At 44.9% G+C, this 14,547-nt stretch overlaps 1 protein-coding gene across 1 annotated transcript in view; it reads left to right on the forward strand.

The window, feature by feature from the left end:
• LOC115393913 (NACHT, LRR and PYD domains-containing protein 14-like) overlaps positions 1-14,547 on the forward strand; it is a 65,863-nt gene that overhangs the window by 42,575 nt on the left and 8,741 nt on the right. The window contains exon 10 of the mRNA XM_030099019.1: positions 13,992-14,165. Coding sequence (XP_029954879.1) covers positions 13,992-14,165 — 174 coding nt within the window. The remainder of the gene's footprint in view (positions 1-13,991; positions 14,166-14,547) is intronic.

Genomic DNA, 14,547 nt, shown 5'->3' on the forward strand with positions numbered 1-14,547 from the left:
GAGGCTCAGTCGGGCTAAAGATTTTTTGGGGAAAAAAAATCAAATTTCGATTTAAATCATGAACTTTCTTAGACTCAAGCTTCAATATTCACAATCCACAGTAACAGTTAAAGCATGACAGAACAATATACCAAACCACTGAAACACTGATGCAAGGATGAATAATAAAAAGGTAAAAACTAATTCCAACAAGGACTAATTACAAATAAACATGGATGCAAAATTTGTCATTCTAAAACAAAGTTTAAACATAATTCCTCGGGGTTGCGATTGATCACAAATTATCCAGGGAAAAACACTGATTAGGTAAATGGAAAATTTCAAAATCACTGACAATCCTGTACAAATCAATAGAGCTATCGAATTAGAAGGTGTTGTTGATTATCTCTTGTTCACTTATTCTGTTACAAAAGCCTTATTTTGAAGAACTGTGAGGTTCAATCTTCAAATCAACTATAAATACAATCAATATTTTACATAAATCATGAAAACATTCCAGAATAAAATAAAATAATATGCACACACAAATTCAGTTTGCTAAATTGCATGTTATGAAAACTGATGACTTTTATGAGTTTTATAATGAATAATGGAACTGATGTTCAGAGTAAATCCACTTCCAGGTTCCAGAGAAGTTTCAGTGGTGAAGGGAGGGGGAGAGCAGGGGTGAGAATGCCTGAGAATCCCATCAGATCTCAGAAGCTAAGTGGGGCAGGGCATTGTTGGTTCCTGGTTATTTCAACGTTATTTCAATGTTGATTCCACTTTTCAAGCTGACAATAGCAAAGCATTGATTCAGTTTTTGCCATCTGGACAATATTTATTTACTGGAATTAAACTTAGGAATGATGCGGCCTTTGATTTAAAAATGAGCAACTTGTTATTGTTTTTGAAAAAGATGCTTTCTAAATCTATTTTAAGTGAGTTACGATGGTGAATTATATATATGGCTGGTTCTCACTCTCTTTTTTTCTTAAGTATTATTCATCCACCGGTCCTGATCTTTGTCTTGAACTGCATTCCTGAGCTGCTCAACGTTTCCTCTTTCTTAAACAATGAACTTGAAGAGAAGAGTTCTGAGAGCGAGAAAAAGAGGGGTGTGTGTGTGTGTGTGTGTGTGTGTGTGTGTGTGTGTGTGTGTGTGTGTGTGTGTGTGTGTGTGTGTGTGTGTGTGTGTTAACACATTCAAAGCAGAGACTGTGTGAACCTTCATCACTGAAACTGGGAGCTGGTTCCACATGAGAGGAGTCTGATCGCTGACAGTGAGTCTTCAACAGGTTTCACAGCTTTGTTCTTGTTGCTGGTTTCTCTCTCAGCCTGACTGAAGATGAGTGATGTGGGTGAAGAGGAGGACAGAGCAGAGTCTGTGGACAGGGAAGAGACGCCAGCTGCTCCTGCAGAGTCCAGGTACAGAATCCACAAAGACACCAAACACAAGAAGAGATGCAGCTCTCAGTGTTTCTGTTGGCTCAAAGTGAGCTTCACTCATTGTGAACGTCTCCTTTTTGACAGTTTGTTGATCTTCACACTGATTTTGACACTTTGATGTCCCACACTGCAGTTTGCCTGTTCTCTTTCAGTATGTCATTCCAGCTGCTCTCAAAATGATTGAAATCTCATTGAAAAACAGGTTTACTGGAAAAATACACAAGATTAAATCTGATTGGATGAAATGAATCAAAAAATTACTCTTGAAAAGCTCAGCACAGTTTTAAAGTTCTTTCTACAAATGCATCTCTGTTGGGACCTCGTGTTTGATGGACACATCATGTATCTCATGTGAGATCCTGTTGAAATCTCCATGCTGGCTGCATGGAGACAAAAAGAGACCTCAGGCTGGCCACATGTGGCCCAGGGTCTTAGAGAACGTAGAGCAATGGCGCTTTGGTCCATGCTCTCACCAGATGCTCACAGCGGGGGTCTGGCACCCCTGGGTGCACTACCACCTCACCACCTCACAATGGTGCACGTGAGGCCTGCGCCGAACACCCCAGGGGGCCCAGAAGTGTAAACTGCCTCTGGTTGAAGCCTTCAGAGTCGAGGCTGGACGTCGGCACACCCTCCAGCCTTAAAATCCTGTTGCAGCCGAAACCCAACAGAACTGAACCGATCTACCTCTTAGAGGTGCCACGGACGTCCAGCACCTTCCCCCATGGAGCAACATGTGGCCTCCAGAACAAGATCTGGACTGGAACATATTTTTCCTTTTCTCCCTTGTTGATGCATGAGATCCTCTGAGTGGACACTCCAGCTGCAGTCACTGTGAGATCCCACCTCCTCTCCGCTGCCAAAGGAGGACCAAACCTGGATTTGGACTTCACCTTTTCTTCAGAAAGCTTTTAAGGAGCCACAAACCGGCCGGGCTCACACTGCAAACCGCCCAGTCGTGCAGCTGCACCTCGCTGCAGCGACCCCCGTGTGAGACAGAGATGCTTCGCAGTGTTTGGGCATTAGGTTGTTGTGTGATGATTTTGATTGCTTGTGTGTCTTCACTGTTGAACTCGAAACTTTGTGTTTTCATGAGAAAAACAAAGGATTAAATCCTCTATGCTGTCGGGGTCTGCAAAGCGTTCTGATTGGACAGGGGGCGGCTGTGACGTACTTAACTTTGACGCTACAGCTTTGAAAATGTCCACATTGTTATGCACCTCTCCATCCACTCGTTTCATTATATCCAATTCTTCCAAAACTCCTGTGAAATAAACCGTCTCCATACAAGTCAAACCGTGGGCCGTGGGCCGCCGTCTTGGAGTATTGCGCCATCACGGCGGAGCATGGGCAGAATGACCGGAATAAAGTTGTGCCTAAGTTTGGATTCAAACTTATCCAAACAAAGTTCTCAGGCGTTTACATAGTCATTTCAGAGTTCGGCTTTATACAGGAATGATAAGTCCCTTCTAAATGCACCCAATGTGGTTGACTGACACACTGACGCTCCGACCTGCCAGGCCTGAGGAGAACCACTGGAGCACTGGGCCCAGTGGGGGCAGGGAGGCCATGGGGCGGTCTGTGAGAAGCCTCTCTACTTAAATTCCCGGCTAAAAACCATCTTACTCACCTTGGCCTTTGGCTGAGCAGAGTCATCTCTGGATGTTATAATTTCTATTCCATTGTTTGGCTGCTTTGTTTTGTTAATACCTGTTCCTGTCTTGATGGTTTTACTGTCTTGTTAAGCACTTTGGCTGGCCAAAGGCCTCATTTCAGTGTGCTATAGAAATAAAGAGGACATTCACCATCATGGCATCACAAGAATAGACACTGAGCTCAAGACCCACAGAGGAAACAGTTGACCACAGTAGATCAGATCCAAGGAGCAGCTGTGAAAAGATGCTCCTCAGACAGTCTGGAACATAGTTTTGTTTTAGTTTTTTTTGTGTTTTTTTTTTTTTCCCTTGCATACAAGCAGGATCTGTACACATGGAGAGACACAACCAAGTAGCTGGGTCAGTGTACAATAACGTCTGTGTCCAGCATGATGATAGAGTAGGGACATTGTCATTTCCCAATTGTACTTGAATGCGTTGGGGAATTGGGTCAACTCCTCCCCTGGCTCCGCCCCTGAGAGTATTTAAGGCACTTGTGCCTGCAGGGCTCCTCTTTTGACCCTGCTGTGTGCTACATGTGCTGCCCTGTGACTCTGGGCTAGGCATGGCAATTAGGATTGTTTCAAGCCTTTCAAATATTTTAAGGAATTTCTTTGATATGCACTTTGACATAACGTGCCTTTGACAGTCTTGTTTCCCTGATACCGGGATCTGTTGGGCTGTGTGGGATGTCAAGTCTGCCCAAACACACCAAGATATGAACTGAATTGCACAATTAACAAGAATGTCACAACCAACAGCTCTTTTCTTAATGTGTAATGTCCTTTCTTTTATAGGGTTGATTGACTGCTGTTTTGTCTGGGTTTTGCCTTTTGTTGTTCTTTATTCATCTTTAGTTTCACCTACATTTTCTTTAAAAATTTAAACGAGAACTTGAGCCAATTGGTTGGTTGACAGTAATATCGGCAGACAAGGTTACCAGTTGACAAAGGTTCTGCCTTGTAGTGTCATGTCCTCCTTCACAGTTTGTAGTGATTGGCTTGTTGTGAGTTCATGAGTGGTTGTTCTGTGTTGCTCCCAACATGTAAGTGGCCGCCTTCCCCCATGCTGGTTTCCATTTGTGCTGACCTTCTTAACTGTTTCCATACTCCTGGGAGTGCTGTGTTGTCATGGTTTTATTTTTAAACAGAATCAAATTTACCATAAAATGAGTAAATATCTTTCCCATTTTTCAATTATCATTGAAAAAACATTCCCTTTAAACAATCTGTTGTCTCAATCAATAAATGTGTTCGAAAAGTTTTTTTTTCTTTAAAAATAAGAGCTCTCGGAACAGAACACCATTGGTGGTGGGGCTTGATGGTCATTCTTCCTGGTTCCAGAGCCAGGGCCGCACTTTGGGGGCAGTGGTTATCGCTCTTGCCTCACAGCAAGAAGGCCCTGGGTTTGAGTACCAGCCGGGTCTTGGGGCCTTGCTGTGTGGAATTTGCATGTTCTCCCCGTGTGTGCATGGGTTCCTTCTGGGTACTCCGGCTTCTTCCCACGGTCCAAAAACATTAATGTCAGGTTAATTGGTCACCCTAAATTGCCCCTAGGTGTGAATGGTTGCATGTCCCTCTGGGATTGGCTCCAGCCACCTTGAAAAGGACAAGCGGGTGGCTGAAGCAAGCGGCAGAAAATGGATGGATCTTATCTATCATCAACTTCCTCTATCTGGTGGTGCTACATCTCCATGTTACCTGCTCATTCTCATCAAGTTTCTGTTATCATTACTTGGGTTTGTTATTAGCTTGGTGATGACAAAAACTTTAGATTCTGGAAGAGTATCGGTGACCCCGACTCCCACTGATATAGACCTTCTCCACCTTGTTTGTCTCATTCTTGTGTAGTTTATCCACACTGGGACTTTAACCCCGTCTTTCCACTTGAAGTCAGGGTCATGGGAAATACTACAGGGGAAGTCTGTGCTGTTATAGATTGCAGTGAATTAGACTTAGTCAACCATAGCATGAAACACACTTCAGTCAGTCACATTTAAAGATGGAAGCAGCTTGAAAAGTATCTGAATCCATCTAACTAACTCACATTGCTATTTAATTATATTAAAGGGGACATATGATGCTATTTTTCAGTCACGTCATATAGGTCTCAGAAGCCCAAAAACATAGTATTTAAGTTTGTTCGCCCCAAGTTCATCCTTTTTTCGGTAGTTTTTCGGTTTCAGCAGTCTAAAAAGTCGCTCTGACGAGCCCTCCTCAGAACAGGCTGTTTCTGAGCCTACCGCCCAGTATGCACTTGAACGCATCTATCCACACCCACTCACACACACACACACACACACACACACACACACACACACACACACACACACACACACACACACACACACACACACACACACACACACACACAGGATGGGGGCACAGTCGGGGGGGAGGAGTTACATCCGCTTATTTCAGGATAAGCGGACCAAACTCAAACACAACCGTCTCAGTTTCATTTTCACAAAATGTGGTGTAGCAGGACAGAGCCCAAGACTTCCGTCCCGCTGACTCCACCCGGTTCTTTTATTCTATGCTTGGTATAAAGAATGCCAAAATGACTGACTTCAGATTATTAGCGTTTATTTAAGTATAGCCAAATGTAATGCTCAGCGCTGAACCTTACAGGGAAAGATACAAAGTACCGTATTGGCCCAAATATAAGACAATGTTTTTTTCCAGAAATTGCATCCTAAAAAGTGGGGTCGTGTTATAATCGTGGACTTACGGTAGATTGTCAATACGCATCCACGCCGCTAGATGAAGCCAAAGTATCACTGACCAGAGAGCGCGTGGAGTGATGAAATGAGATCAAATGATCTGATAAAAAATGGCGGATCATCTGGAACAAAGGGGCTCGAATGCTGGACAACTGAGCAAACAACAGAGGCGAAGTTATGATGCCAACTTTAAACTGATGGTGATCAACGCAGCAGAGTGATCAAACAACTGCCAAGCTGCCAGGAGATCTGGTGTAGCAGAGCGCCTCATTAGATATTGGAGAGCACAGAAAAAACGCCTACAGATGCTAACGCTATGAGAAAAGCTTTCCGTGGTCCTGAGAGCGACGCCACAGAGAGACTGATAGAAGGGTGAGTGAATACGTCTCTGAAAAACGGACAGACGGAATGCCCACCACCAGAGCCGTGATTCAGCTGAAGGCACTGGAAAGTTATTTACATCATTTATGCAGTTTTGACCCCTTGAGGCTTTTTGTTTGTTGCTTATTGTTTCTTACTGTAGTAATATTTTTTCATTTTATATCACGTGAAATGTTATCTCAGTTGTGCGTTTTTGAGTTTATAATAATTGTATAATATAAAGTTGTTTTATGAGTGACCTTACTGTCTTCAGCATTTTTTTTTTTTTTTTTTTTTTTTTCACAAAATGATCTTTGAAAAATAGGGGTCGTGTTATAATCGGAGTCGTCTTATATTCGGGCCAATACGGTATTTCGCCCCGAAAGGATCCTGATTGTTGCTGAAACAGAGTTTTTATTCCATGTTCTTCTGGGCTGGGCCTGCCCTGACAGATAGGTTGGACTTTGTTCGCAATTGGACAATTTGATATTGATGTCAGCTGCCAACCAAGAGCTGACATCCTTATCGAGTATGTTTTGGAACACTAGTGAGTGTGTGTTGGTTTCTCCTGAACGTGTGGATATGTTTACACTTTAGCAGAGCATCTTATAGCCTTGGTGTACTTCTCTCATGAATGGCCTAATATGCAGTTAATACAATTATTCCATGGTAGTAGTGCTAAATAAAGTATATCCCTAACAGGAGGAAGCAGACAGTTTTCAAATTTGAACATCATAATGAGGCTACGGCAACACATACTACCATAGGAAACTGTTAACAAAGTGAAAAAAGCATAATATGTCCCCTTTAATATTACTAGCTTTTAATCATTAGCTCCTTTCAAGACACCTCATGTCACTGAACATCAGAAAATATGGAATTCTCTAGGAGACAGAGACAGATATAGGACAGTGAGCATTGTTACTCTATTCAATTTTTTTTTAATGGATCGTGTGTGTGTGTGTGTGTGTGTGTGTGTGTGTGTGTGTGTGTGTGTGTGTGTGTGTGTGTGTGTGTGTGTGTGTGTATGCAGCTATCAGAAGCTCAGACACACAGCAGAGTCTTCAGGATCCAGCAGGTTGTCTCTGAAGAGTGACTGGTCCAATGATATTCCACCAAACTTCAGTGGTGAACCTGGACCTTCAGACACAAAGTAAGAAACCTTTTTTTTTACCCTCCAAACCACAGTGAAACATATTGTGCTCTCCTTAAAATTCAGTTTAATAATAATAATAATAAAACATTTTATTTCACAGCGCCTTTCTTGACACTCAAGGTTGCTTTACAAAAAGATTAAAAGCACATTACAAATAAATAAAACAACAGACAAGATAACACAACGAGTTAAAAAGAAAGATTGAGGTTACAATTGATAGGCCGATTGAAACAGATGGGTTTTCAGTCTGGATTTGAAATGAGGCAGAGAGTTGATGTTGCGAATGTCTGGCGGGAGAGAGTTCCAGAGTCGAGGAACAGAGTGGCTGAATGCTCTGCTCCCCAAGGGCACAGAGAGGTGGAGAGAGGAGGAAGACCTGAGGGAGCGTGAGGGGGGGGCAACATGTATGAGATCAAGATCAGATGGGGGGGGGGGCGGGCATTGTGGATGGCTTCAAATGTAAACAGAAGTATCTTGAAAATGATCCAGACTTTGACAGGGCGCCAGTGGAGCTGCTGGAGGACGGGGGTGATGTGGTGAGATGAAGGGGTTTTGGTGATGATGTGAGCTGCTGAGTTTTGGACCAGTTGGCGCTCATGGAGGGATTTGTGGGGGACACCTAGGGTGACCAGATCCTCATTTACCACATGTGGGACAGAGACTATCTGAGTGGGACAATGTGGGACACCAAGATGTCGTGGTTGTCTTCAATAACTAATTTTTAAAAAATTACCAGTATTCTGCTCAAGTATATGATATTTCATTTAATGCAACTTTCCCAGGTTCATGTCAGACAACAACAAAACCTTCGCTCAACTCCAAACACCACAACATTAAAGTTTTTGTTTTGAACAATAATGAACCACATATTCAAGTACAAGATGTGGCTCCTGAAGAAGGCTCCATTCACCGATACGCTCAACAAATCAAATCCAACAATCTGAATTAAAAAATGCTGCAAGGAGCTCACCTCACTCATGCAGTTCAGAATAGCAGACTAATTAGACCTCTACCAAATGCATTTTAAATGATGTATTAACCTGTTATTTACTGTGCATCGCCACATTATATGCCATGTTCTTTATGTTAATTGTCATTTATTTCAGAGGAACCACTTGAAAACGAGATGGTGCATCTCAAGGTTCTACTCGTCTATAAATAAAATGTTAAATAAATAAATAAACATTGTGGTACTGAAGGCACAAAAAGATTTAAAATACAAACACCACACTATTAAAGTGTTTGTTCTGATAGAACAATACTGAAGCTTATATTCAAATAAGACGTACTGTAGCTTCCTGCCACAGTGTTCTGACCTGTATGAACGGGAGTATTCTACACCGACACTCATTAGTTCAGCTGCTGTCACTTTATCTGTGTTTGACTTGTTTGGGTTTCAGCAGGATTGTATTTATGGAATGGGAACTGCTCTTTTAAGCCACATGATTTTTGTGAGTCTCGGACTGTTGGTGTCTCACTTCATATTCACCTCCATGAGAAACGGAAAAACTGATCTGACGAACATCACAGAAAGCTTTGGTGCAGTCACCCTGCACTGGTCTTACCAGGAGGAGGAAATGGTGTCCCACTCTTTGCTGCATTTTCTTTTCTTGTACGAGTCGCGTCTTTATCTTTTCCCTCCATGTCTGCTGCTGCAGCCGAAGCGACGCTGTTGTTGTTTGAGGCGGGGCGGGGTCGGGCAGCGGGCGCACACCCGCATCTCGCTTGATTGACAGATCATCCCAGAGCCCACCCCACCCCCTGATGACGGCTCTCCCGAGTCCCGACCACAGACACACAGCTGTTTGATCAGCGCCAGATAATAGCCTCGGTGAGACTGCGTTTTAAAAAAAATCAAGTGCCACTGTCAATGCAGGACATAATCTCAATTTGTGGGACGCATGAAAAGTATTTAAAATGCGGGACATCTGGTCACCCTAGGGACACCGAAGAGGAGTGAGTTGCAGTAGTCGAGGCAGGAGGTGACGAGGCTGTGGACCAGGATGGCAGTGGTGTGAAGGGTGAGAGAGGAGTGGAGGCGGTTTATTTTACGTAGGTGGAAGTATGCAGACCGAGTGGTGTTATTAATGTGGGAGTGGAAAGAAAGTGAGCTGTTGAGGACGACACCCAGACTCTTAACCTGAGGGGAGGGGGACACTGTGGAGCTGTCAATAATGAGGAAAAACCTGTTAGATTTGGAGAGTGTGGACTTGGTACCAACAAGGAGTTCTGTTTTATCACTGTTTAATTTAAGGAAATTTGAGGTGAACCAGGTTTTGATTTCAGAGAATCAGTGGGTGAGGGAGGAGGGTGGGAGAGTGGAGTCAGGTTTGCTGGAGAGATAGAGCTGGGTGTCATCCGCATAGCAATGAAAATGAATACCAAATTTCCAAAAAATGTTACAGAGGGGAAGGAGGTGTATGATGAAGAGGAGGGGCCCCAGGACAGAGCCCTGGGGCATGCCAGAAGTGACAGGGGAGGGCTGAGAGTGAGCAGAGATCCTGTCTGATTTTGCTCCAGACGAAAGTAGTCCGGCAAGTTTGCTGGGGTCACGAAAATAAAGCATTTTTCTTCTCAAACCAATATGTGTTCAAAAGAGTGATATATTTGCATCACAAAACCGTTGTCCATGAAAAAGTCCGGCCTCGTAAATTCTTGGCACTATTTTCTCTCCCTTCATATCACTCCGCGCTGCCTCCAGCTGGAGCTAACTTTACGAGTTTCTCTGAGCCAGGACAACAGCCTGGCTCAGAGAAATTTTGAAGGTGTCATTGACGACGTCCTTCAGCTCCTCGACATGGTCCTTCAGAACCGACCAGGAATGTTGTCCGTTGTGGCTGCTTTGTAAGTGTTGATCCTGGAAAGGGTCCTTCTCACTGCTGGCTGGAGGCAGATGCATGGCCTGCTTATCCAGGAGAGGAGTACTATTCTGTGCAGGTGTGTTGAAGAGACCAAAGAAATCATTGAGGCAGTTCAGCATTGTGGTGTTGTGCTCACTGGGTCATGATGGAGGTTTATATTCTGGGAGTGATTTGAAGATGCCAGAGAGACTGTACATCCCTGGTGCTGATCAAGTGATCGCATTTTGTTGCTGTACTGTTGCTTTGTTTCCTTGATTTCTTGGCACAGGTTGACTCTGGCTGTTGCTTATCAGTTTGTAGTGCTGAAGCAGTCTTTCAGAGCATCAGAAAAAGTCCCCTCTGGCCACACACACACCTTCTTTTGGGTTGGTCTTATGGTTCTCAGTGCAGTTCTGTATTTAGGTTTCAGCATGATAATGATGTTATCTAAGAGGCCCGTGTGGGGGAAAGGGGAGGCCATGCATACGACTTTGCAGGTAGTGTAAATCAGGTTCAGTCAGTTGTCTCCTCAAGGAGGAAAATTCAAATATTGGTGAAGTTCGGGCACCTGTGATGTGATGAGGAAGAGACTAAAAACACAATATTGTGTGTGCGTGTGCGTGTGTGTGTGCAAACCCAGACACACAGCAGAGTCTTCAGGATCCAGCAGGTTGTCTCTGAAGAGTGGCTGGTCCAATGATATTCCACCAAACTTCAGTGGTGAACCTGGACCTTCAGAGGCAAAGTAAGAAACTCTGTTTCCTTTAATTTCCTCAAAACCAGAGTGAAAGTTTTCATACTCACTTTCAGATTCAGTTCCAATATTTTGAAGCAGTTTGAGAGTTGAAGCTGGATCTTTGTGTCTCTGCTGTGTGTCGTGTTGCTCAGAGTAAATGTTTCTTGGTGTCCACAGAGAGAAGAAGAGCAGTGATGTCTGTGAGGAGCAGCAGGACCAGGGTTCTTCATCAGGACTGCAGCAGCTTCTAGAAGAACATAAGAAGAGTCTGAGGAGGAGATGTGAACGTGTGACTGAAGGAAGTGATGAAGCAGGAGGAGGAAGCCTCCTCAACAGGATCTACACTGAGCTCCACATCACAGAGGGACTCAGTGAGGAGCTTCAGAGGGAACCTGAGCTGAAGCAGCTGGAGACAGCTTCCAGGAAGGAGAGCCTCCATCACACTGCCATCAGGGTTCAGGACATCTTCAAAGCCTCGGCCCAGCAGCTCAGACACATCCGAGTGGTTGTGACCAGCGGCGTGGCCGGCAGCGGAAAAACCTTCTCGGTGCACAAGTTCACTCTGGACTGGGCCGAGGGCCTGGAGAACCAGGATGTCAGTGTGCTGGTTGTTCTCTCCTTCAGGGAGCTGAACCTGATCAGAGAGCGGCCGTACAGTCTTCTCACGCTGCTCCATGTTTTCCATCCGGCGCTCCAGAAGGTGACGGCAGAGGAGCTGGCTGTCTGCAAGCTGCTGTTCATCTTTGACGGTCTGGATGAAAGCAGACTTTCTCTGGACTTCAGCAGCAAACGGCGGCTGGTTGACGTCTCCCAGCAGTCTTCAGTCAGCGTGCTGCTCACTAACCTCATCCGGGGGGATCTGCTGCCCTCGGCTCGGGTCTGGATCACTTCCAGACATGCAGCGGCCAATCAGATCCCTCCATCATGTGTGGACAGACTGACAGAAGTGCGAGGCTTCACTGACGCCCAGAAGGAGGAGTACTTCAGGAGGAGGCTGAGTGATGAGGAGCTGTGCAGCAGAATCATCTCCCACATCCAGACCTCCAGGAGCCTCCACATCATGTGTGGAATCCCAGTCTTCTGCTGGATCACTGCTACAGTTCTGGAGCACATGTTGAGCAGCGAGCAGAGAGGAGAGCTGCCCCAGACCCTGACTGACATGTACTCCCACTTTGTGCTGGTTCAGACACACAGGAAGAAGCTCAAGTACCATGAAGGACCTGAGACGGGTCCACAGGGGCTGACGGAGGCTGACAGGAAGCTTCTTCTGAAGCTGGGCAGGATGGCCTTTGAACATCTGGAGAAAGGAAACATCCTGTTCTACCAAGAAGACCTGGAGCAGTGTGGTCTGGATGTGACTGAGGCCTCGCTGTTCTCTGGAGTTTGTTCTCAGATCTTCAAAAGAGAGTCTGTGATCTTCCAGAAAGCCGTCTACAGCTTCGTCCATCTGAGTGTTCAGGAGTTTCTGTCTGCAGTCTTCATGTTCCACTGTTTCACCAACAGGAAGACAGATGTACTGAAGACCTTCCTCAATGAGGACCAGAAACTCATGCGACAAAAGAAAAAATCTTTTCGTGATAAGTTGTCAAAGTTATTCAAAGAGGATGATGGTGAGGATGATGGTGGTGATGATACTCTCTCATCTCTGGACGAGTTCCTGAAGAAAGTCCTGCAGAAATCCCTCAGAAGTCAGAACGGCCACCTGGACCTGTTTGTCCGCTTCCTTCATGGCCTCTCTCTGAAGTCCAACCAGAGACTCTTAGAAGGTCTGCTGGGTCGGACGGAGATCAGTCCAGAAACCATCCAGAGAGTCATCCAGAACCTGAAGGAGATCAACAGTGATGAAATGTCTCCTGACAGAAGCATCAACATCTTCCACTGTCTGATGGAGATGAAGGACCTCTCAGTACATCAGGACATCCAGAAGCTCCTGAAGTCAGAGAACAGATCAGAGAAACTCTCTGAGATCCACTGCTCAGCTCTGGCCTACATGCTGCAGATGTCAGACCAGGTCCTGGAGGAGTTTAACCTGAAGGAGTACAACACATCAGAGGAGGGACGACGGAGACTGATCCCAGCTGTGAGGAACTGCAGGAAGGCTGAGTGAGTCTACATGTCATCATGATCAATGTCTCAGTGATGTTTGGAGAAAGTAGTTCCTGTATGGAGATGATCCTCAATGATCTGTCATGAAGAAACATGTGGCTCAGCACTGTGTGTCAGACTCTGGATGCACTGATCATACTTGGGATGAAGATCAGAGTTCAGTGACAGTTTATATCTCTTCATGAGGTCTGATTATTAGAAAAATCCAGATAATGACCACAGATGATCATTTTGATTAAATTCTTTGATTTGAGCTTTTTTAAAACCATTTAAGTCAAAGTGTTGCGTGTGTGTGTGTGTGTGTGTGTGTGTGTGTGTGTGTGTGTGTGTGTGTGTGTGTGTGTAACACATGAAGTATTGGATTCAAACCCACAACATTCCTGCTCTCAGGCACTAACCTCTACTGCTCCATGACTCCAGAACTCCATGTTCTCTCCTTCATGAAGCCAAAGTCAAACCAGAGAAGAAGATCTGAAGCTCTGATGTCAAACAGCCCAACAAAGTGTCCTCTCTCATAACGTCCTGTCCTCTCTGTGTCTCATCACAGACTTTCTGACTGTGGACTCTCTGATTCTCACTGTGAAGTGATCTCCTCAGCTCTGAAGTCTGACCCCTCCCATCTGAAACATCTGGACCTGAGTCGCAACAAGCTGCAGGATTCATCAGTGAAGATTCTGTGTTCTGGACTGGAGAGTCCAAACTGTAACCTGGAGACTCTGAGGTCAGTTCACTGTCTGAAGTTAGAATCTGTTGGAGTCAAATGACTGAGAGGAGTTGAGGGGGATTCCAGATGTTGGAGGGACAGAGAGTGGACTGAGCTCTGCAGCATGTTAGTGATCAGCATGTTGATGAGAGCTCTTCTCCTCCTGGTGGCTTCAGCTGTTTGGATTTTACATTTCTAAACTCTTCCAGTCTGAACCTTCTTCAGCTCTCAATGACTTCAACATCAGACTTTATCCTCTAATCTCTTTTTTCTCTCTTTATTCAGGTTTGAGGACTGCAAGTTGTCAAAGATCAGCTGTTTTTCTCTGGCCTCAGCTCTGAAATCCAACCCCACCCACCTCAAACGTCTGAACCTGAGCTTCACCCAGCTGCAGGATTTAGGAGTTGAGCAGCTGTGTGGTTTTCTGGAGAGTCCACTCTGCAGTCTGGAGACTCTGAGGTGAATGGGAAGCATGGACCATGTCACACAATGGTGCATGTACAATCATCTTTACATTAACCCTGATAAAACAAAGGAAATGCTCTTTAATCCACCCTCTCCCAGCCTGAACCATATCTCCATTAACAGCAACGCTATAGAACAGGTGAACACATTTAAATATGTTGGAATCACCCTGGACCATAACTTCACCTTCGAGCACCACATCATGGACATTCATAAACGCTCACAACAAAGACTTCATGTTCTCCGTACACTCAGTGCTCTCCATGTTGCTCCTCACCTTCTGCTGCTGCTGTATAAGAGTATCATTCAGTCCATTCTGCTGTATTGTTCTTCCTGTTTTTACACGATGCTGTCAGTCTCCAATAGAAGCAAACTC

The sequence above is a fragment of the Salarias fasciatus genome, chromosome 9, assembly GCF_902148845.1.
Source record: "Salarias fasciatus chromosome 9, fSalaFa1.1, whole genome shotgun sequence".
Classification (NCBI taxonomy): Eukaryota; Metazoa; Chordata; class Actinopteri; order Blenniiformes; family Blenniidae; genus Salarias; species Salarias fasciatus.